The sequence below is a fragment of the Astatotilapia calliptera genome, chromosome 17 (genome assembly GCF_900246225.1).
Source record: "Astatotilapia calliptera chromosome 17, fAstCal1.2, whole genome shotgun sequence".
Classification (NCBI taxonomy): Eukaryota; Metazoa; Chordata; class Actinopteri; order Cichliformes; family Cichlidae; genus Astatotilapia; species Astatotilapia calliptera.
In genome coordinates this window covers 31,055,527-31,081,141 of record NC_039318.1, presented here as the reverse complement: position 1 = coordinate 31,081,141, position 25,615 = coordinate 31,055,527, and the positions used below count along the sequence as shown (strand labels likewise).

At 40.0% G+C, this 25,615-nt stretch overlaps 1 protein-coding gene across 2 annotated transcripts; it reads right to left on the bottom strand.

The window, feature by feature from the left end:
* Window positions 1–9: 9 nt before the first annotated feature.
* lrrc17 (leucine rich repeat containing 17) lies at window positions 10–24,912 on the bottom strand. Of its 2 annotated transcripts, none has more exons than XM_026147667.1 (5): window positions 24,565–24,912; window positions 15,329–15,681; window positions 13,925–14,411; window positions 5,571–5,726; window positions 10–777 (listed from the first exon to the last, which is right to left on the bottom strand). In XM_026147667.1, exons 2-5 carry the CDS (start codon window positions 15,599–15,601, stop codon window positions 335–337), a joined length of 1,359 nt encoding a protein of 452 aa, XP_026003452.1. In that variant the 5' UTR covers window positions 15,602–15,681; window positions 24,565–24,912; the 3' UTR covers window positions 10–334. The 2 variants fall into 2 exon arrangements, with proteins under 2 accessions (XP_026003452.1, XP_026003453.1); XM_026147668.1 differs by having other exon boundaries at window positions 15,329–15,678.
* Between the last annotated feature and the right edge of the window lie 703 nt (window positions 24,913–25,615).

Sequence of the window (25,615 nt, the reverse complement as noted above, 5' to 3'; positions counted from 1 at the left end):
AAAAAACAATACAAAAAACAACAAATTTTATTTCCTGAAAACAAGTAGACAAAAGCATACGTTAATACCAAAAGACCAAAAACTACTTTTTAGAAGAAAAAAAAAGTATATCCTGAAGTCAAAATTAAAATTACTGTAAGAGAGAAAAGTGATAGAGTTAGGTATTTCTGCAACCCATACAGAACAGGGAAGCTTTATCCCTAATAGCCTACGTAATGGATTTTACCACAAAACAGAGTTCCTCCTTTTATTAAGCCATCGTTCAGCTTGTTCTCAGACATCCATTTCAATCTTATTGTATACGTTTCTACCAGTCCTCTGAGCCGTCTGCATTTTAGCTCAGCCTGATGATTTTAAATTTGTTTGGTGCCGCCTTTTTCAGGTGTTGTGGAAGATTTGCACCCTGTCCATCACTATTGTCCATCCCTGGCTTCTGTGCGTCATTTTCTGACTGTTCTTGTGCCCCCTGTCCTGTATCTGTCCCTTCTGTTTGTTTATCTACAGGACATTCCCCGTTGTAGGTCTTGACGTAATCCGCGACACGCCAGCCCTTGAACTCAGGCGGCCCTGAGCAGATCAAGCCAGTGTGATGGACGCCAGGATGGTGCTTGAGCCAGTAATTTAGGTAGTGGATGTTGTAGTCGCAGAACCACGGGTTGTTGTCCAGTGAGAGCTTCCGTAGGAAGTAGAGGTCCTCTAGTACACTGTACTGGAAGTATTGGAGACTGTTGTTGGAGAGGTCAAGCTCACGGAGGTACAGCAGGCCTGCAAATGCAGCTGGGAGCAGGGAAAAGTGCAAACTAAATTAGTTAGCATTCTGTTGGCATTCATGAGGTTTAAAGAGCAATTTAAGACTCAACAGAGAATAAAATGACTAAAAAGGAAGAAAAATACACACAAAGAAATTGCCACAGTTTAAACTCTACCATAGTTTCTCACAGTCTTTGACATATTTTTTGGCTTTTGGACCGTTTTAGTTCATTGTTGACTGATTGATTATCTTTAAGAATAATCAAGTAATCAAGTCTTTTTATAACCCAGTTCCATAAAAGTTGCAAAACAACGCAAACTTTTTTTTCTAGCTTTTTTTCTAGCTTATCAACATACCTGGGTCTTCTAGGTCACATTTTTGGTTTCATGCTGTGCCAAATTTTTTCAATTGGTGAAAGGCTGATTCCATTCATGACGTATGAAGTTTAGCCTTGTCTTACTTAAAATATGCAAGACCTGAAAAAGATGCCATCTGAATAGGAGCATACGTTGCTCTAAAACCTTTCAGTATTGACGGTGCTTTTCCAGATGTGCAAGCTGCCGAGGCCAGTTTCCCTGTATAGACACTGGGTTTCAGCTGGGCTTCATGACACGCAAAATCAAACATTTTGATTTAAAAGGTGACTGCTGATATTCTCAAATGTTTCCAGTCACTGTTAGCTGTCTGATTTTCTAATGTGTGCACGTGCATGCCCATGGATGCATTCTCAGTGGGAGTAATGGGACAGCAAAGACCATTTCACGCTCCCCAGCCTTTGGCCAGGCTTTGATCTTTACAGAGCGGAAAGGGGGGGGGGGGGGGGGGGGGGAACGTATGGAGGTAGAGAACTAAGAAGGAGGGAATTCATGACATTGGGAACTTGAAAAGGAAGACTGAAAAAGTTTTTTTTTGGTTTGGTTGGGTGTTGAGGTTCTTTCAGTGTCTACATTAGCTTTATGAACATTCATCTCCAAGAACAACACAGACAGAGGAAACTATAGCAGAGGAAGGAAGTGTAATAAAGGGGGCAGGGATGCTCGTTTCACCTCCTCCTCCCATGTCTTATCTCTGGACTCATGAGGCTTGAGGCTCTCCCAAAGTGGATACTATTCATGTGCTTGTTGGAGCCACAATGACCACATTCATGCTACTTTCCCAGGAACTGAAATACATGAATCCTTTCATCCAACTTTGCCAGAAAGTCTGAAGCACATTTCCTAAAGGCTAAACTGTTTATTAGGGACACTTACCTTTTCTTCCATGCTCTTCAAGAGATCCTAATCTAAGCATCTAAACTTAGAGTCGCGATCCGGTCACTGAAACTTCACTTGCAATAACACAGAAATAATGCCAGCTGGATAAACTGACTTAGTTAAAGACTATTATGAACTTTTATTTATTTATTTATTTATTTAACCTTGGGTGGGACCCTTTCCTTTTACATTTTCTAAGATATAAAGTTATTAGTCTGAGGAAAATTAGGAAAATTAGGCTTTAAGTGCACTGCATTATCCTGTGACCATCAAATTACTGCTTTGTCTATTCTGGGGTTTTGCCTGGCCTAGAAAACCAAAACAATCTGCCAAAGACTTCCATGAAAAAAGTAACACAAATAAGAGAACACTGATGCAATGTGCCAGATTTTTTTATGTTGCATTTTCATTCATGTTTCTTTTCTCTCTGGCCACCTTTCCCATGAAAAGCATAAATAAACAACTTTTTCTTTTGAATATACTCTGAATGTGGACATGATTAAAAAGAGGGTTTGGGGATTTAAACCACATGCCACTGGCAATCACAAGCTCTCACAATTATACTGAATTTCTGTTTGAGTTTCCAGAGAATGTTAGACACAGTGGGGTGAGCTACAGTAGATTGTTTGCATGTGCTGTTGCAGGATAATGAAGCTTTTTGAATTTCCCTCTTTGCCAGAAAAGGGATGGACTCGCACATAATTAGCTCGGTGAGATTAATGAATTCTCACTTTTTAATGGTACTCCTCTATTTCTGAGGTCGAATTTGTATTCCGAATACTTTCTCATCTAGTCCATGTCAATGTCCAATGTTACATATTTCCATAAAAATTGGGTTTTTTTCTCATGAACTATAGGGTAATTTTACATTATTTTGGGAACTGCTGAAATAAACAAGGAAAGAAGCATTTATGTGCCTCTGAAGGAAGGAAAGGATTTGGGAACTCTCTAATAAATCAGTCACAATGCAGTTAAGTAAACTACATTGCAATTTTTTGCCTCTTGAGGCCAGTTGCGAGTAGTTGTAGTGGTTGGTTGCCCAGTGGTTGAGCGTGCAACAACCATCAATGTATTGATAGCCATTATAGGTCAAGGTTGACAAGCAGCTATGTCATTTTGCAGTTAAATTGCTGTCCTGCAGCAACTATTATATGTAAATGGCAACTTGATTAAATTTAATCAGAAACTGACAGCAGACTTTTTCCGTCTTATTGCCATTTTATTGCTGCCTTGACTTGCTTGACTTGCTTTGAAGATAACAGCTAACTGCGAGTGGTCACAGACCTGGTCCCTGTCTTCAAAACAGCCATTTCAAAGGTAATGAGATTGCAAGTTCATTGCATATTCAATCATTTTGCTTGCACTGCAATTTCTAGCCACATTTTCCCCAGTGTGTACCATGAACCTGTTCACAATTTTAAATATGTCACATTTTGATTGACTTGGATGTCCTCAAAATGAACCCTGAGCACAAGCCAGTGAGGCTTAGAGATGAGGTGATAAACAACATCTTTCTAATAAATCACAGATATCTGTTTTCCCTGTGAGTGGAACATGTGCTTCTTTCTCAGGTTCATCTCAATAAATTTTAAATAAAAATAATAATAATTGTGCAGTATTTCTTGAGGGAAAAAAGTGAAATATCGCAATGTGTTCAAGGAGTTTAATCCTCTAGTGGGACATTATAAGACATTCCTGAATAGAGAACTGTGGGAGATTCTGTAGGCAAAGAGGATGGTTGTCCTGCCCCTGCCCTCAAGGAGTAGCCAGAATTTCTGCTTGTTATCATTACAAAAATGTAGTCAAGTATAATTATTGTTTTTCTTGGCTTATTGTAACTAAAATATGAAATTGCATGGTCTTAGTCATTAATGATGCATAGTAAATGCAAGTTAGAGGGAAAAGCTTTTTGAATCTTATTTTAGGAAAAGCCTACAAATATTGTTTGAGTTATTTAAAAAAATCTTTTGATGCAGAACTCAAAATATTGCTAAGAATGCTATCAAGTTATCGATAGTGAATGCAGCCTATCACAAGTACGTCTGCCTGGCAAATAGCAGAAGTAAAAGTTCAAACCTTTGATTTATATTGTTGATTAAAAAACACTTTCTCAAGAGCTAGAAGCATCTATATGATATCATAGGTATGGTAAAATCATTGGACCGCCTTTAGCTTTGATTACGGCACACATTCGCTGTGGCATTGTTTCGGTAAGCTTCTGCAATGACACAAGATTTATTTCAATCCAGTGCATTAATTTTTCACCTAGAACTTGCACTGATGGTAGAGACTGACCGCTGCACAAAGCCTTCTCCAGCACAGCCCAAAGATTCTCAATGGGGTTTAGGTTTGGACTCAGTGGTGGCTAATCCATGTGTGACAATGATGTTTCCTGGCATTGTCATCTTGGAACATGTCCATGCCATCAGGGAAGAAAAAACCCATTGATGGAATAACCTTGTCATTCACTATAGTCAGACCTCCTTCTGGGACCACATACTGTTGCTGAACCTAGACCTGACCAACCCCAGATCATAGCACGTTCCCCACAGGCTTGTACAGTAGGCACTAGGCACGATGGGTACATCACTTCATCTGCCTTGCTTCGAATCCTGATGCGCCCATCACTCTGGAACAGGGTAAATCTAGACTCATCAGACCACATGACCTTCTTCCATTGCTCCAGAGTCCAATCGTTATGCTCCCTAGTAAATTGAAGCCCTTTTTCCTGGTTTGCCAAACTGATTAGTGGTTTTCTTATGGCTACACAGCTGTTCAGTCCCAATCCCTTGAGTTCCCTTCGCTTTGTGCATGTTTACTATTAAACCTAGCTCTGAGTTCTACTTTTTTTTTTCTGATGATGGGTATCCTTCCACTTTTTAATAATGCACTAGACAGTTCTTAACCCAGTTTTAGTAGTTTCTGCAATCTCCTTAGATGTTTTCTCAGCTTGATGGGTGCCAATGATTTAACCCTTCTCAAACACACTAACATCTTTTTCACGATCATGAGATGTGTCTTTCGACGCGGTTGTTTATGAAATGAGAAAGAACTCATTGCACCAGTTGGGGTTAAATAAGTTGTTGCCAGCTGAAAGATAATCCCCCATGCAGTAATTGTCCAATATGAGGCTTGTACCTATTTGCTTAGTTAAATCCAAGCCAGGTAGTGTAGTTAGGGCATCAGGTGACCCCGAATCCTGCAAAAGCTCCTGTGAAAAGCTGCAATAGGCCTAAGCGGCTGAGGCTTCCCATGATGTACTGAGCATTTCTTCTTCACTCACCACTTTTAAATCTCTTTGTTTATACACCACTCTGTATTTAATTATTTTTTATTATTAACCCCTGGCAGAAAACACCTTAAAGAGATTGTTGTGATTGGCTGCTATATAGATACAATTGAATTGAACCACCCTTAAAAATATAATTTATCTTATCTCTGAGTTGTGCAGTTGGGTCTGTTTTCTGTGCTGTGACAACACAAAATACTTGGATATCCAGATACGAATGCTCAGATTCACATGTGTGTGTGGGAGAGAGAGAATATGTGAGTGGTGCTTCTGTTACCTGTGTCTATATGGTGCAGGTTGTTACTGCTGAGGTTGAGAAGTTTGAGGTCTTTGGACAGCACAAAATGTTTTGGCTTGAGATGTTTTATTTTATTGTTGGACAGATCCATCCTCACTATGTCAGATGGCAGGTCAGGTGGGATGCTAATCAAATCTGCAGACAGAAAAAGTTCAGAAACATTAGGCCTTCAACTTTCATGATACCTGAAAGACAAAAGTTTTTACTATCATCAGTGCACACAAAAAAAAGATATGTGAACAGAGGGTGTGAACATTTCCGGCTCTTCAACTCAGACAGAAATGTGTCTGCATCTTTATGGCTTCAAGATGGTTTGCAGGTTGTGTGCAACTTTTTACATTTTCAAGATGTAGTCAAAGGGGACATCATGTATGACAACATTTCACTTATTTGCCAGAGGGATCTCTTTTCTGCTTACACTGGAAGCATCACTCACACACACTCATACTTGTCTTTGAAGTCAGTAATGCACTAAACAGTCAAAGCGTCCTACGTATCGCAATCTCTATAACAGAGCCTCTCTGGAGTTTTGAATTAAAGTCCCACACCGGAGGTAGATTTTATAAATGTTCCTCCTGCCGTGATGGGGGAGGTGAAATAAAGATTTGACGCTGTCACTACAAAACCACTGAAAATAAAAGGCTGAAACCTGTATGTTCGGCACTAACAATGAATAGATTCAGGTTTCTCTGATCACAGTTTACCTTTTGGAGGTTTTGGATCAAAGCCTTCACAGATTAGACTTTGTGGCTTTGTGGTTTTTTGAGTCATTAGATTTGTTGAACCTGTCATGGTGGGCAACATCATGAATATCCTTTAAATTGGAAGTCCCATCTGCCGTGCCAATCACATTGTAGCGCTGTTTAAAACAGACTGGGTGGCCCATGCAACCTGTATCATCAAAAGGATCATAGCTGATTGTTTGTGAAGCAAAATAGACTGGAGGAAACATAAGTGTGCATAGGCAGCAAGCGCGGCCTAAGACATAATTAAACAATGCTTTGCTTTGGTATTGAATGCCAACTTTTTGTAGATTTGTAAGTAAAATCATGAATGAAATGTGTGTGGCAAAGCATACAAAGATGTTTCCTGAATGTATTTATTTACACAGGCTGCATCAGAAGTATGCTTATGGACACATTTATAGCGCAGATGTTGTACTCTTTACTGCCACAGATGTTATAGCTGGTTTTATTATGCAGGCATGGTGCCATTAATCATCACAGACTCCAAGAAAACACACACACATGCAGCACACACACAGATGTAGCCAACAGACTCAGGAAGTGTAATGATTATTGTTTTGTGATGTGATGCAGGGAAGCAAAAATTGTCTTCAGAGAGCATTCCAGCACATGTTATCAGTCCAATGTGGCGAGAAATTTTCTTCTGGAAAACCTAAAGGGAATCCCAGCCTGCCAATAGGTGTAAATGTGTCTGAAATGTTGTCAAAGCAGCTTTTTAGGAAAGGGAAATGCGGTCATTCCAACATTAGACTTAAACTTCCTGATTCCCTTGTGAGAAATCGGACTTCAGTTTTCCGAGCCAAACGCAAATCCTCCATTGCAAAGACAGATACATCTGTGGTCTTCGGTGTTTTACCATAAATAAAGACCTACGCCTACACTGTGTATTCAGCTGTGACAGTAGTGTCTGTGACCAGAAGTCCATGTTTCCCTCTGGGTAGTAAAAGTTCAACAAAAAGCTGAGCTACGGTGTTTTATCAGGAAGCTTTTATCAGGAGTCACTTTTTTCATGGCACAGATATGGCAGATAAAGTGTTAAGCACTTTCCTGCTTTAACATCTGTTAACATGTATCTACTGATGAGACAGATGAATGAAGGAAGATACGGAGGAAGGACCTGGGTCAGGAAGTGTGAAAGTCATTTATCACTGCACTGGGCTCTCGCTGAATCTGCTGAAGTCATTAGTTCGGTGAACAGCTGTACCTCTTGGACTTTTCTTTTTTTTAAAAAGGACTTCATGCTTTATAGCTGCATGAGAAAACGTTTCCTTTTTGGAAACCCAATCTATTTAAAAAATCCATTATAAATATATATATATTTTTTAAATTCTCACAGATGTCATAATCTATTATTTGTAGTCTAAGTTGACTCACCTGGTTCACTTCAACAGGCCAACTTTAAATAACTTTTTAGCACTAATATACGTGGCCACTCACCAATGCAGTGCATAGAGGTTCTTGTATTAGTACAACTAATACTAGTTAAACACAGGAACACAGGGAGTAAATGCAGTATTTACACAGTCTCAATACAAAGAACGAAGCTATTTACATTATTTAGTAGGAGTGCAGAGCATCAATCTGGAAATTTATCTGTGTAACCCACTCTACTATTTATGTGCTAGCACTAAGGATGATTTAAATAGATATGTGGAGTGAAGTACCGGACTGTAGCCAGAGTCTTTTCTTTCTTGGCTTCAGATTCCATAAAATATCATGAAGCGCTTCAGTCATTCCTGCAAAGCAAATATTCAATTTGTGCAAAAACACTGAACTCACTCAGAGCACGTGTTGCAAAACCTTTTTATACTGTTTAGACAGCAGAAAGTGAAGCCATTAATTTTTTACAGTGCTGATGTGATTACAGGGGGTCCACTGTGCATAGTGAATAGTAAGCAGCCATTTATGGCTTTTTTGGAAGCACACCCCACTTTTGACGGGGGAAAAGGTTACTTCACATGTTTATGTTAGGCAGTATTATGTGTTGCATAGTAGCACTAGGATGCAATAAAGTAGTTTATATATTAGGATGGGCCTTTCTCGGTTCCACATGTCATGTGAGGTCAAATGCACCTTACTTGTTAAATTGTAAATGTAAATGCTTTCATGGCAGAGAAAGAAACACAGATATGCAGTGCAATGAATCTTAGTCTATTCAGAACCCTTAGCAACAGAGTTGAGATTATTGTTAAGTGGAAAACCTATTAGTAACTCTGTTTACTTTATATTTATGACGGTGACCAACTCAGTGCTCCTCCCATGCTAAATTGATTGCTTCTGTGACCGTTTCACCCCAGTGTGAAAAAGTAAAAAAGTTTCCCAAAAGGTAAACAGTTAACATTGCAGTCAGGACCCTTGAAACCACAGCAACTTCTCCTCAACCTAAAATATGGTCTTTTTTTTTTCTGCTAACGATCTGCCCGCTGTCTGTGATCCACGAGATCCATAGAGAGCTATAACAGTGCTATGAGTGTGGGTGTATGTGCAGCCAAGTCACCATATACAAATGACTCATTTTTGTGCTGCCTACTCAGATGTCAAATGTCCCAAGTTTTTACACAGCACTTGTTACCACTGAAATCTATGATTTACCGGCTGTAACAGCAGCTTTGAAAACAATGTCTAGGAACATAAAACTGGGTTTCTGAGCATCATCATGAGATTTATAATGTTGGGCGGGGGGACTGTTAAAAGATGGAAGATTTTTGCTCTCATTTAACACGTCTGGCTTATGTATAACATCTTACAATATCAGAAGTGATGGGGCTTCCTAGAATATTTTATATACTCTAGTGTAGTTAAGGTTTCTGTTATGCGTAGACACAACACTGGTTCATCCATCAAGTTGGGTGCTTTTTTTATGAGTTTTCAGAATGTCTGTCAGGCTACTCAGCCTGACAGACATTCTGAAAATGGTCATGTACCAAGACTGGACTAAAAATGAGCGAAAAAGCAGCCAATGTCCAAAGGAAAACCTTAAAAGCCTGTGAAAAACACAGAAGAGCTATTGCTCAAGAGTACTTTAACAACTAAAAGATAGTGTGGGTCCTTGGAAGCAAACTATAAAGAACTCAAACTGTTCTTATAACAGTGGCCAAGGACTTTACTAAGACACTGTAGATAAATGGGCATTAACATCACATCATGGCCCTAAAACCAATATAATCACAGTGCTCTGTATAATCTGAGGGGGGTGTCTACTTATCCCTCCTTCTCCTGCTGGGTGAAGATGTTTGGCCTTAGGTCTTCAGTATTCTTGGGGGCTGCGGGTGGCCCGGTTTTCCCCGATCCATCTCTGTCTGCTTCTGGCTCCCGGGCTTCGTTTTTGTGGCTTCTAACCATCATTTTCAAGTACATTCGTGACAAAGACCCATACACATACACATACACACACACTCACACTCGACACTCTCTTTCTCTTTCTCTCTCACACTCACACTCACACACACACACACCTACACACGCACACACACACACCTACACACATACACACTCACACTCTCTCTCTCTTTCTCTCTCTCACACTCACTCACACACACTCACACACACACAGGTATATTGTTGATTTATGCACCTGTGCATTTTCAAAAGTTTGTGTTCCAGGTGTTGTATGTTTATTTTTCTTACAGATGTGGCAGTTGGAGATACATTGTGCTATTTGTACTCTATCCTTTTATTACAGTATGCCTTCCCCATCATCTTCACCTATAACATCTCAAAGTTTCTGGCTTCAATTCTCAACACGTTGGTAGGCAGCTCTAAACACCACATCCAAAAGACATTAGATTTTGTTGACAAAGGGATGTTATTACATCTTTCATTACTGAAGCAGTGGACGCAGCTCGTAAGAAATTACAGAATGACCTCAACTTCAACAACAGGAGCACTCTCAGCACTGACCAAGTGTGTTTGCTTTTGGAACTGTCTTCTTTCCACATTTTTTACAAAAACTGGTCAGCCCAAAACATGGGCAAACAACAGTTTCCCAGTTTCACCCACTGTGGCCAACTTGTTCATGGAAGAAGTGGAAACGAGGGCTCTGCTGTCCTACCCTGGAACACCACCAAATCATTGGTTCAGGTATGTGGATGACACCTGGGTGAAAATCAAATCTGACGATATACCACGGTTCACTGGTCACATTAACTCAGTGGACCAACACATCAAGTTAACCAAAATATCAAGTTAGCCTTCTTAGACTGTGAGATTCAAAAGTTGATGTGTAACATAAACCAATGCATACAGATCAGTATTTAAGATTTGTTAGTATTTAAGCCACAGAGACACTGTGTCCCTGTGGCTTTCAAACACCAAAATACTCTGTGCCAAAAATTGGTCCACCCCAAGGATCTGGTCCCCCACAGAGTAACGGGGAAAACCCCACAACCTCTGGTGAAGTGCATGGCAAAACACAAAAGAGCTAACTCATCAGACCAAGACTCCGCACTCTATTCACACCTACAGGTTAGTTGAAGAAATCAAGGAGGCCGTTTACTGAAAAAGGGAAAGACCATCTCTGAATTGAAGGAATCACAGCATCTTACAATGTTATGATTGCAGCAATTCCACAACCCTGTGTGAATGGCCATTGATCAGTGGTCTCTGATCAGTGGTTGTTGTTGGTCATGACAATTTCCATATTAATAGTCAAGAAACTGACCTCAGTAGTGCTAGTTTCATGCATCAAGACACTACAACAGTAGTTCATTTGGGCTGAATTACAGCAAAGAAAACTCTAAGCACTTAGATTGTCAAATAGACAAACGATTAGGGGGAAATCATGTAAGTGTAATGCTTAGATTAGATTTCACACGGCTAATACAACTATTAAATGAAAACACAAGTGCTGGAAAAGAACAAAATGAGAAGTAAATATGCAGCGTGGGCATCCTTTCAAATCAAAAGCACAAAACCAGGAATTAACTGTCATGCACAACAGCTGCACCATATTAAGGAATATTCACACAACACATACAGCTTTTATGGTGCAGTGTGGTTTAGAAAGAGGCAGGATGGGGAGAACCATTACTGGGCATAAAAAAGGAAAGTTGTGGAGAGATGGATGGGATGTTCACCCTGTGAGCAAAACAGAGAAACCTTATGATGCTTCAGATAAAGAACATATTCAAATGTCTTACTGTAGAAAAAAAATAATTAGGAAAATATGCAAAAGCTTCTTCAAGTCCTTACAACACAGAAGCTGCATTGTGTGGTTTTGGCTTGTCGATTCTCTATGAAAGACTGCTTTCTCAGGAGGATACAAGCTCGCCATTGATAGATGTATTCAAATCCTCATGTGGGACTTGGTCAGAATAATGGACGCAGAAAGTGTCAGAGTTTCAGTGTGTGTTAAACAGTGTGTTAAATTAAATGGATGGTGAGAGGACAACAAAAAGAAGATAGAAGAGGAACTGGAGAGGCCACATGAAAGTAACCACAAGGGATCTGCACAAATTCAGAAATTGCCATCTGTCTTTTTGAAGGCAACACTGGGGTCACTATGACAACAGTCTCATAGTGACAGCTTAATGCAAAGATAGAACCAGATGTGAAAACCTGGGTGAGAACTTGGACTATATTTGCAAAGTTTAGAGCGCACGTGTAGTGCTGTGATAAAGTAATTGCCCCTAAACCTAAAAACTGGTAAGCACAAGTCCTTGTCAATCAAGTGTTTGCAATGACTGGCAGTGAGTCTTTCACATCGCTGTGGAGGAATTCTGTTGAAGGTCATGCAACAGCATCTCAAATGCCTTTAAGTTTGCACTTTGACTCGGTCAATCCAAAATGTTCATTTTGTTTTGGGGTCAGAAAAGGTGGCTCAGAAAAACAAAGAAACCTTTAGCATGACCCACATGTTAAACGCTGCAAAGCCTCAAAAACCCTCCAATGTGGCTGAATTAAAACAATTCTGCAAAAACGAGTGGGCCAAAATTCCTCTACAGCGATGTCAAAGACTCATTGGCTTCATTGCAATTTTTTTTTCTTTTATTCAGGTGGTCTGTCTAATATTAATATTTATTTGATGATGTGAAAAATCCTATAAAATTCACACAAAAAGAAAAAAGAAAAGAAACGAAGAAGAAGTCAGGAAGGGGCAAATACTTTTTCATAGTACTGCAAAAGTTTAACTCATCAAATGTCACATTACATGATGGGTAATAACAAGAACAAGCCTAAAATACTGGCTGATCAGATAAAGACATCTGCCTTCACACAAAAACCTGTACATGTATGATATATATGAAACCTTACTTTTTAATCCTAACTTTTCCACTACTGAGCAAGAGTTTGAAAAAGGAGAAGAGAGCGCCCAGCCAGGCTCAGACAGCCAGTGTAGAAATTGCTAATAAAACAAACACGTCTCTGCTTGCCGCCTGATTATAATCCAAACATAATTCAACAAAAAAAACTCTTGCGCCTAATTTCAATGAACAAATAAGCAGGACTGTGTCCCGAAGAGCGCTGAGCAAAGCTAATAAATGTGCCTTTTCATATGAAGTACTCCTCTCACAGCAGTTTATCTGTTTGCAACAAAGAAGCGGCCAAGTTTAGCAAAGCACCTGAAATTGGACAAATACTGTCTGATTCAGAAACAATGAAATTGTTCTTTGTCAGAGTTTATTTCATTCCTACATTTAGTTTAATTAAAGCTGATCATTTTTCTGTTATTGCACTAATAATAAACATCTGTGTTTTTCTATAATGTCTTTTTAACTTTGACTAAAAGTTATATCAATATACTAAAGCTAGGATGATACACGAGGTCAAAGTCACATTCCAGAACAACATTCCTTCAATTAGAGAAAATTAATTAAATCGGATTGACAGGTTAGTGAAAACAACTGTTAAATGCCATAATTTTCTATGTACTGCACCCTGGCTTTTCTTTCAGTGAAGTCCTCGAGATACTTTGTCAGTGATAAGAAAATAATCACATCCTACTCCCCACATGGCTTCTTCTTTGTGTTGCGTTTATGGCGTAAATGTAAAGTTGGGCTACTCAGCATCTAATTAGTCTTATAAAGTACTTTGTAGTTAATTTGAAATGCAACTTTTCTAACAGGCAAACAAACATGTAGTATAAAGATTACTATGTTTCACCAGCTCAGTTTAGTACATGGTAATATTTTCTTATTTTCACCACATTTCCAAGAATAAAGCTTGGATGTAAGATGATTTTTGTGTGGTCTTACTAACCACAACTTCCCCATCCAGTACATAATGCTCACCGTCCAAAAAAAATATCCCCCCCCCCTCCCCCATTTCACAGTTAATAAAAAAACATTTGAACATAACAAACTCTGTAAATGAGTTTTTTAATAAGGTGCTTTTAGTCCAAGTTTTTCTGCACAAACCTTCACACCAGTCCTTCTAAAACATCTGGACAAACCAGCATCCTCATAGCAATGCTGCTAATAGGTAACCTCTGCTGCCCCAACCAAGACCTGCATACGTCAACTTATATTATAATGGCATCCAAGTTGTATCTTCTTGCCTCAGATTTCAAGGCAAGAAGACACAGATTTAAAGAATAGGTCACAATGTATAGATAAAGATATAGAGAGACAGAACTTGACAATCTCTCACCTTTGTTGCTGCAGTCCAGCAGCGGTTTGGGAAACATGTACGTGCGGCACATGGAGGTGGCATCTGGCTTCCTTATTTTTGGCGGAGGCTTTGGCCGTTCTACAACTCCAGGTTCTGGCCCCTTGTCTTCCTCACACAGCAGGTCTACAGTCAACTTTTTTAGTTTCTGACCCTTCAGTGAAAGAGGCTCTGCACATATGGCGTAATTGCCCAAGTTGCGGTTGCCTGGCAGCTGCAGTTTTCTGATCAAGCTTTCCAAGGGACACAGGCAGCTCCACGGGTTGTCATAGAGACGGAGATAAGTAAGGCGGGGTAGGGGGAGCAGGACCTCCTCGGAGGCTGTTGTCATTTGGTTGTGCTGGAGGAGCAGGGTTTTGAGCTGGGAGAGGCCACTGAACGCATCATCCTCCACCCTGGAGATGCGGTTCTGCTGGAGATCCAAGCTCTTCAGCTGGGTGAACTGAGCAAACATGTTGTCCCTCAAAACCTGAAAGGAGAGATGTACTTGAGTTGTTTTATTTGCATTTCTGGACAATATGGTAGCATTTACCATCAGCTTACTTGTGCATTATTCTTATCTTTACTGTACTAAAAAACTTCAATCGTCTGCAGTTTGCAGCTTGTAGGAATTTAGCCTCCTACGGCCATTTGACCCCATGTTATACCACAGATTCTATATAAAAAATGGCCATAACTACTGTGGCATTACCCACTGATGTATAGGCAACTGTTTCAGAGCCTGAAGTTTAAAATTCCCATATTGCTGGAGCCAGATGTCAGACATTTGGAAAATACAGTGGTGCACTATGTTAAGATTACCATTTCTGAACAGCAACAGTAAACCCAAAGTGCTGCAAGTGGTGAAAGACACAGCATGGATCAGTTTTCTCTATCTGTAATTCCAAGTATCTAACTTTTCAAATTACATATTTTTAGTGTAAAAAATACATGTTAAAGATGTTTTAAATGATAAAATATATCCTATTTAAATCCAAAACAAAGTGCCGAAGACTTCCCGCATAAGTTATACCTGTTTTCATTGCTTTCATCAGTGTCTATTGCTCAGTCATTTCCACTTATTAACCTGCAGGCTAACATTTTGTTTCAGTTCTCTCAGCACCTGCGACATAAACATCCTGTACTTGCTCAGACATGCAAAAAGCTGCACACATAAGGAAGAAAAGTCTGTCTTTGATCTTGCTCCCAAATAACTGGTGCACAGATGCTCATGGCATCAACAAGCCATCTGAAGCATAGAGAGTAATAGATTATGGATACTTAACTCAGGCTTAATTGCTGCAAAGAACCCAATTTCTTGCAAAAAAAAAAAAGATCTCCAGTCCGCTGTAATTAACATCAGTTGTTATTTTTGCACCAGGTGAACAGAAATCTGCCTGTAAATACCTGAATCCTATTTCTCGCCAGCAGTAGGTGGTGGATATCTTTGGGCCAGTCCTGCATCACAGTGGTCAGCTGCCTATCCTGGCAGTCAAGGTATTTTTCTCCTGACTCCATGTATTCCAAGCACACCTCAGTTTGACGCCTCATGACGCCGGGCCTGCCTCTACCCCGTACATGGCCCCGTGCGCCCCTCTCCACAGCCTTTGACCGAGGGCCTCTCCGGGGTTCCGCTGATCCAAGGAGTAGCAAGAGCAGGAGGGAAACAAGGAGATGCATGACAGGAGAGGAGAGGATGGAGCCTGGCAATCAGGTCAATTTCGGAAGTTGGATGAGGAAGGGATACAGGTCAGTCACTGCTGGTGGCACAAACAGAGGAAGAGAGGGAGAGAAGAAAATGAATTTTCAAAGGTCTTCAGTGGAAACTTCTCACAAAATCCTAAAAGATTTGCAAGAGAGTCCTTAATAAGAACCTGCATCTTGGGCCTTACTGTGTGGAGTTTGGATGTTCTCCTGGTCCATATGCAGGTTTTCCTCAGTACTCTTTATACCAGGAATTTGAGGATTACCTGAACCCATTTGCTGAGTATCACACTTTTTTTTTTAATCTTCATGAGCACTTTGCATTGAATGCTTTTATAGAATAGAAAACATGAAAATGTCAGTGTTTGACATCACATTATTGTGTGCATTTATGTGCAACATAAAGGAGAAGTTGACACAGATAAAGAGTATCTGCTTTATTACAGCATATCTGTCAACATCTGGCAATCTGTCAATATCTGGCAACAACTAAAGCAGTAATGCTGAACATGTTGAAAGAATTAGTGGGAAAGCTGAGTGATTGTGGAGTGGGCAGAAATGGGGTGTGGGGGTGGAAAAGGGGTTTTTGAGAAAAAACGAAAAGACATTTCTCGAGGTTGATGTGTGTTCATAACAGTTTTCTTTTCTTTTTTCTTTCAGTTTTCTTTGTTTTCTGCCTCCAGCCAAACAAAGCTGAATGTTCAAGATCTTCTAAACACAGTTTTTCTCCTTATAATATAGGAATTGTTTGTGTTATAAAGTAGAGGGTCGGGGTGTGTGTGTATTGCATTTGAAATCATGTAGTTTCATGTGTTTAGAGCTATTTTCCTTTATCTAAAAACACCAAGAGTGCTCGATACAGTAACAAGTGTGTTATGTGTATAAATATCTGCCACATGTACGTGTTAGTTGGACAGTTTGACAATACAATATATGTTTCATTATCTGTCAGGTTCCCAGACAACTAGTGAAGATCATCCAGAACCACAGAAACCTGGCCTGGATGTAGTACTGCACATAAAAAGCCATGTAAAGCCACAAGTTTGCGGTTTGTTCACACACCATTTACTATATAGGTCAAACCACCAAAATGTGGCGTGTTAATTAGTGAACTTAAAAGGTAATGTAAGCAGTTTTGTTTTTTTAAATATCAGGGCACATGCAGGCAAGCTGTTTCTACTGGTTTCCAGTCATTTTGCTAAGCAAACAAGGCTGATTGTAGTTTCATATTTACAGCAGCCTACCAAATTTCCCAAATAAACCATTTCTTTTAAAACCACATAGAGCCTGTATGTCTGTTTCTTGGTCTGCTGTTCTTGCCATTTGCACTGTCAAACTCCAACACTGTCATCAGGTGCAAATATGAATATGTCAAGACTGTAAATATTATTATTTATTGCCTAATAATGATGGTAATTGTCTTTTTTTTACTCTACAGTTGGTTGTTCTCACAGCCTGCTGGCTATGTTAATATGCGCATGTGTATGGGTGTGCACATTTCATGCCAAAATATATGAGTCATGAATCCCTTGTGTTATCAGAGCCAAAAAGAAAAAAAGAGGGGGAGGCCGACAGGTCTGCCAACGTGCACCCCGCGCACACATACAGACACACATGTGTGCTGACTAAGGCCAACTGTACCAAACCGCAGCTCTCTTACCGTCTTTCAGACTCATACAGTGGAACAAGCCTGTCAATGCAGATGGTGTCGTTCCATTGTGAAGAACAGACAGGGCATGTAGCTAGCTACAAGCAAAAACAGCTGAGAATGTATCTGGGGAAATACTTTGCACTTCACTGAGAAATCTTCTGTCCATCTACAAATGATCTCTAATCAAATGAAGCAAACATAAACCTTCAGTTTCTTTCACTGAAGCCATTATATGGAGCAATTCCCTTCCAGCGAGCTGTCTCTCCAAACCCAAGAAGAACTTAATGAATTGGTCTTCTAAGTCACTACCTAACATTATCTGCCTAACTGTGCCTGTCTTTCTTCTTTCTATGTATTTATGTGCCAGTGTGCAAGCAAGAGAACATGTTATAGATCCTGTAGTAAATGTTTATGAAGCTGATGAGTGGCATGTTTTAACACAATGAGAGACTTGTGCCACGTATAAAGTCCAGACTAGATTAGACTCAGGTTGAAAGCACAGAGAGACTTGTTGAGGAGATCCAGACACATCCCCTGTGTATCACTATTTAAGTATTTGCCAACGTAAGTGCTTTCAGTTTAAGCCATTTAAACTGGCATAATAATAATAATAATTGTATTATATTATATAAATGACCTCTGCTTACAACCAAGCTATGCAGAAGGGCATCACTGAACCCAGAAGCAAACATCCTACAGCAGCAGAAGATCACACTGGGTGCCGTTCATGTCCACTAAGAACAGAAAACTGAGGCTACAGTTCACACTCACTCGCTCAAAATTAGACAACAGATGATTGGAAAAATGTTGGCTTGTCTCATGAGTATCAATTTCTGCTGTGACATTGTTGGCTGAGTTAAAATTTGGCATAAAAAACATGAAAGCATGGATCCACCTTGCCGTGAATCAATAGTTCAGGCTGCTGGTGGGGTAATGGTGTGGAAGATATTTTCTTGGTGAAAATATTTGAGCCCCATAAAATACTGAGAATGATTCAAACACCACAGCCTAAGTATTGTTGCTGAACATGTCTAGCCCTTTATGTCCACAGTGTACTGATCTTGTGATGGATACTTTGACCAGGATAACAAGCCATGTCACAATAGAGCACCTTTGGGCTGTGGTGGAATGGAAGATTTGCATAACAGATGTGAAGTTGACAAATCTGCAGGAATTGCAGATGCTATCATGTCAATATGGACCAAAATCTATAAAGAATATTTCCAGAAGCTTTTGAATCTATGCCATGAAGAAAAGGGGGTCAAACCCACTTGTGATGTATACCTACCCATTTATATATGTAACTGTGGTGCTGGTCTATCTCTCTTTTTATCTAGTTTATCTGGTTATCAAGCTTCTAGACAACTATTGGCATAGTCACTCTACATTATCCAGCACACATTCCAGCTGTGACCATAATAAACCCACTCAGGCTAAACCCGTCCCTTTGGTTAGCCCCATGGCCACAGCAGACTAGTTTAGTCCTTCCACTCTGGTATTATTTCCCACTCCAGCTACCACTGGTCAGTGTATGCCAACCCAAAGTGGTCAAAGAAAAAGAAAAAAAAAAACTATCTCCCTCCATCTTAGAACATCTACAGAAGGCCCATTTATCCTCAGGGGCGTCTCTAAATATCACACAGACTGTTTTCCTGCCACTATAACATCTGTCCTGAACAAGAATAGAGTTTGGTCTAGACGTAAAATGTGGTAGCAACGTGTCCCTGCGTTTTGACTACGTGAAAATAAACCTCTGCAAAGAATTCGAGTCCTCTCTTTTGCCTCAGAGACCTTAATCATAGTTCATTTTTTTGTTCATAATTTTTGTGTGGATAGTGTCATGTCTGTGCCCAGTCTGGAACACAGTTGTATCCACAAGTTCAGCAAAAGTCCTGCCTGCTAGCAAGAGTGACATTTAATTGTCTCCGGGTTACTTTACAACGATAAAGATACAGCATGTTCTTTGAGGGTTTTTTTTTTTCTTTTTTCTTGTTGCTAATTACTTTTTTGCATTTCTGGCTCAGTTGTGAGGAATTTATTTTTCAAAGAAACCAATAACTTTTTAATAAGACAATTGATGCATGCAGTCTTTAGATGAGCAAAAGAGCTTTAAGTTGTCGACACAAATGAAAACAAACCGCTGAATAAATACCCAAGTCTGAGGAATATGTTTTGGGGACAGTTTGCAGGGAGTGTTGATCTAACTGAATATATTGTCTCCCTGCTGAACCAGCTTTAATGTGCCGTATCCAAAGTCCTATTATTTTTTACCTTATGTCATTTTATGAGCAGCGCTCGGTGTAACACATAAAAAATTAACAGATCATAACATTCATATTACATTCATACATCTGTAATGCCGTGAACGCACAACCATTCCTACCTTCAGTATTGGAATTAGAGTTACTAATCAAACAGTGAGATTACTTTTGTTGTAGTCTCAGTTTTTAAGCATTCTCTGATTATATACAAAAAGCATATGATCAAAATCAAATTGGATTTTAATTTGCATTGCAACAATTGCCCAATTTTAGTTCACGCATGAGATGTTGTCAGAGGGTGTGGACATTTGCACATATGAATCATAAAATATTTCACATAACAACAACAAAGTGACAGTGAAGTGCAAACTGGACCCTGCCCAGAGACAGCTCTGGTCTGTTGAGAACACAGCATCAAATGCCTTCAAGCACCTACCAAAGTAACGTGTTATAATAAAGCAATAAGTGAAAGATCTCCAGACCCAAGCTGAGTGTATACTGACCCCAACTAAGCACCAATTAAAAGTAGCTTGATTTTTTGGACAGGGATTAAGGCCGAAAATGTCATCCATTTCTACAGTAATCTCTCTTACATTTTTCTGTGAAGTGCTCTCCAGGATGGTTTTTACCAATTATGCTACACTGACCAATCACTTTGTCAGGTACACATGTTGTGTGGCTTTTTAACACAAATTACTAACCAGCCAATCACACAGGAGGAATTGAATGCATTTAGGCATTTAGACATGGTCTAGCTGGCCTGCCGACATTCAAACCATGGATGAGAATGGGGAAAAAAGGAGATTTAAGTGGCTTTGAACGTGGCATGCTTGTTAGCGCCAGACAGGCTGGTCTGAGCATGTCAGAAAGTGCTGATTTATGAATATTCCCACACAATCTTCTCTAGAGTTTACAGAAAATAGCCCGAAAAACAGGGAAAATATGCAATAAGTGGCAGAAAAAGTGCCTTGTTGATTTCAGAGGAGAACTATCACTCTTATAGGAAGTTAACAGTAACTCAAAAAATGTACTATGTGTTCATTTAATCTCGAACTGGTTTGTTGACCATGACATTGGGTTCACTGTACTCAGATGGTCTGACACAGTTATCAGGTCTCAATCCAATAGAGTACCATTGGGATGCGGTGGAAGATTTGAATAACAGGTATTCAGCTGACAAATCTGCAAAAACTGTGTGTTACTAACATGTCAACATGGACCAAAATCTCTGCAGAATGTTTTCAGCACCTTGTTGAATTAATGCCATGAAGAGTTGAAGTGCGTCCAACGACTAAAGGATACTAGCAAATTGAGTGTCTTGTGAGTTTATCTTTAAATGCAACATCTTCTGTATCCAGACAAAATAAGGTATTAGGGATTTGTGTTCATATGCGAATATTTGTATGATTACTCTCAAGGAATCTCTAGTAGTGTAATAGTAACGTAATAAAAGTTTACAGCATTGCAATAAAAATGGATATTGTGCAAAAAACGAAAAGATACAAGTGATTCATTGACTATATGTACAGTAGTACCCACACTGCACAAAATATACACATAATTTAGGGCTGTCAGTACTGGATAATAAAGCAGATAGCAAAGTATGCATACAACAGACACCCGCAGACATATGCCTGAGCATGCTCTGTCTTTGAGTGTCTGTGTATGTTTCTTGAATTGTCTGTGTGGGCTCAAATGGGCCATTTGGGCTCAGTAGACCAGAGCAGACAGGTTGGCCTCTAAAACCATCGCATACCACCTACATCAGGAAGAGGCACTGACTGCAGTTTGGACAAATACAGATGGTGGCTGCTCGTTTATTCGAAAACCAGATGCAAAAGATGTTTCAGACTAAATAGAAACCGCAGGAAGAAAGTGCAAGTCCCAAAGGCAAAATTTAAGTTACCAAAAAAAGTGACATCAGCAAAAGGGAAATTCCTGCTGGCAAAGAGGAGATATTTTTTGTTTGGTTTTAAGTGTCACTGTTTTTGTTAAGCCAAGAACAAAGAAGAAAGCCTTTTGGTTAAAACCCTGGCTAGCTGGGGGAAAACTGCAACAGCAAAGGGTGCCCGTGTAATAGATCTAGTCAGATTATATCTGTGGGTCAAAGCACAGACCACCGGTGACCTCTCGATGACTGCAGGGATATTACATAATCAGGATAGAGCGCTGTTGCTGGTTTACAAATGATGAAAAGACAAGTCAAAACCACGGCAATGACTTCCAGACTGATGATGAAGCAGGGCGTACCTAAAAAGCAAAAAAATAAATAAAATAAAAAATAAACCCTGAAAATTGTAGTGATTAGTGTAACAGTATATCGCCAGCAAAGCCTTGAGACTGCACAGTGGCTACCTGCACTGGTCGACCACAGAGGATCTTGGTGGTAACAGTGGACAGGCCACTTGGTATGGAAAGAGTTCAGACCGCCAGGGGAAACAGTTCAGAAACACAAGGGCCACTGTATTAGAGAGAGAAGTGAGAACAAGAAGGGGAGGCTGTAAAAACAAGAATGAGGTTTTCCTGCTTAGCTACTAATACAAAATGTAAAAATTCCATCCAAGTCGCATGCACACGGAAGCCATCAATTGATAAGTCAGGCAGTTAATAAGAGAAGAAAAAAAAGACAGAAAATCGGAGAGCATAGACAAGGAGTGAGCTTATATGTGATAGGTGACTTTTCTTCTTTAATACACTGGAAAGCCTCCCTTGCTTTGACCTTGCTTTGTTTCCTTTGGGTTAACTCTCCTGCATGCCCAAGTGCAACTGTTTAACAGACCTACCGACAAGCTACTCCAAACAGAGAGAGATGAAGACAGGGAAAGAATAAAAGTGCAGACAGTGGGAATGTATAGAAAACAGAAGTGGGAGGGAAGTCTAATAATAATAATCCCTTAATGCTAAAGGAGAGGATGAGACAGTAACAGAGACAGACATGCTGCGCATGTAGAAAGCATTCAAGAGAGAACCCTCACACGTCCCTGAGAGCCTAATTGAAACCATACAAGTTCATTTCTGCAGTGGAGGAAAACTGAGAGTGCTGTGAAAGAAATGTTTGGAGACAGAAAGTGAACGCTTGAGTGTTTCGGAGAGGGTCAGAGGTGCCCCCGCTCACAAAAGCAAACAGCAGAAGGACTTTTCTGACAGAAACGAGCCATTTTGCCTGTCTTTGTGTCTTCCCCCTGCAAGACCCACGAGAAACAGCTTTCTAGAACACTTTGAAATCCAAACACGTGCAAAAGCATGTCCAAAATCAGCAGTTGGTCACCTTTGAGAGTGGCCAGAGTCCAGCTGCATCTGTGCAACTCCTGTACGGGAAAAATGGCCAGCTTTAAGTAAAGATTATGGAGTCATTACCCTACCACCACCACCCATCCTAAAAAACAAAGAGCAGGGGAGGTGCTTTATCTTATTATTATACAATATTTTGCGGTGTTTGATAACATAGTATGTCCTCAACCTTCAGTGTCTACTTTTTTTTAAAAGGGAGTTCAAAAGCTGACACAAGATGTTTAACAGAGTTCAAACGCATGCACAATGCCTTCCCCCACCACCCAGCTTTGGTTTGGTGCCAGACACATCTGAGCGGTAAAGACAAACAGAGTTCTCCCACTTGTGTTCTTACCCCAGCGTGCTCTATTTAAATGTAACTGCAACAAGACTGAGAAGAAGGAAGTTTTACTAAAAGGCACCAATGCACTTTGTAATCAGAGTAAACCTGCAACTTTACCAAGTTTCTCTTCTCTCCTTTTCTCCCTGAAGAATTTCAGGGTGAAACCACACACTGCTCCCACTTCCCAAGCATACGTTTGGAATTTCAGTTAAAAGAGGGCACGTAAATCTGTGTGTGCATATTGCTGCAAGGACATGCGCAAATATAATCAAATATAAGCAACCTGCGAGAAAACAGCACAATCTGTGCAGCAGTGTGTGGATCCTTTAGAATATTCTAACATCAAGCTTTTTGAAAATGTGAATGTTTTTTGCCATTTCCTTGAACTCTCTTGCAGTCCTTCTTCATTTTCAACGAGATAGAGAACCGGCTGCATTCAATGAACATGAAGTAGCACACAACAGGGTTCTAAGGGCATGGCTATCTATAATTTCTTCCTTACAGTGCAAAGAGGGTCCAAGAAAAGAAATTCACCTCTCTCCCTGGCAGAAGTGGTGCTCGGCTCAATCTGTCGCAGCAGTGTGAGCGGGACCACCAGCCAGTTACATAACATAAGAAGGAAGCATCTGAAACAAGAACTTGGATGTTTCATTCCTGTTTTTTTTTTTTTTTTTTCTCTTTTGCTGCTTTTGCAGAGATTTCAAAATTAATCTCTGGCGACAATGATCCCCATCCGCCCACACGCACATTTTAAAATAAACTTGGCACCTCTTCAGCACTTCCAGCTAAAAATTTCATAGTGGAAAGAATGCTTACTTCAGCAATTCAACAAATCAACAAATACAGAGCAAGAAACAAGAGAGAGCTTTGCTGAAATTATTTTTTAAAAGATTTTCTAATCTCCTCCCTGTTTATGAGTTTTAATTGCATTTTGCATGTTCTACACACTTGTGTGTTGCTCATTTCTGCCCTTTCAAAGCTTCACATTTGTGATGAGTTGTTATTGAGTTAGTGTCTGACACTCAATCCAGAATTTCAATTTTGCTTCTGCATTTGCCAAAACTTGTCTTTGACTCTCTTACTATCAATCCTTTAGTAAGTAATGAAAACTGACAGAGTTTTTTCATTCATTGTTAGTGCACGCCTTTAAACTCCCTGTAATTTCTAAAGAACAAAGGGGTTAAAACAAAGGGGAAGTAATATATGTCTGTTAAAATTAAAAGTCAACACTTTGGTACATTTTATTGCTACATACTCTGCAACTTTGCACCCTTTACTTTATGATTTAACTGGTTCACTGTGGCCTTTTGTTAACACTTGGAGAATCAGATTTTGTTAAAGAAATACACTTTGAACAATCCCAAGGTTGCAAACTTTTATATATAAAGGTCTGATGCACTATTTTTTTTCCTACCTGTGCAGGGTGAGAATCTGACCTGGGCTCATCCACTAGAACCTGCAGATCTCCGGTTGATCCTGTATCCCAGGCTCCTAATCCTGTCATGAGCGCTGCATCCAAGCCAAGAAAATCTGCCTGGCTGCCTGTAAACTTACAGCCTGGAGTGAGGGACGAATGAGTGGCTGCGCTTGCTCTCTCTCTCTCTCTCTCTCTCTCACCTTCCCTCTCTCTCTCTCTCTCTCTCTCCTTTTCTCTCTCATGAACTCCTTGCTTTTCACCCACTCAGCTAGACTGTACTGAAAGTGTGAAGAGATAGACACAGAGAGAGAGACTGCAAGCAATGTAAAACTGATTCTCGAAGGAGCTACAAGGCTTTGTCTGGTTTAGCAGTATGCACACACACACACACACACAGACATGTGTGGGAGGGCTCCAACCCTGCACTGATTCCGTCTTGAAGCAGTGGACTTACCCCCAAGATGTGCTGCTAACTGGCCTGATAGAGAGTACTCTGAGTAAGAGAGAGCTTGTGAAGTCATGCACTCGCCCACCAATGCAAACACCAGTGTGCCAGCCTGTCTGTCTCTTTCTTTTTTCTGTTGTGCTACTCAAGGAAGAAAGAACCTTCTAGATTTACCTTAAATCTTTACAGGCTTGTTCCAAAATAACTTTGGTCCACTTCCAACATCTGCTTCAGTGGTGAAGCACTGTTTTGTTATTAGTCCTTGGAAGATGTTACATACATCTTGCAAGCAGAGCGTGGGGTTTCACAAAGTTTTGCAAACAGTTTGCCACTCAACACCTGGATTGCATCAATTTAGGATACAACAGCACAAGAGAAGTAACCAGAGCTCATTTGGAGTTTTATACTATGTCCTCACAGTATGGGTTTAAGTATCAGCACCTTAACATTTGTGCTTTGTACTCCCCATAAATCATTGCCATTACATTTGGCTGATGTTCATGCAACGATTAATCTGTCATATTTGATTGCTTGTTACAAGAACCGTGTCAGAAATTGTCTTTGGAAACTATTTGACAAAGGGCAGGTCCTTTCACAAATAGA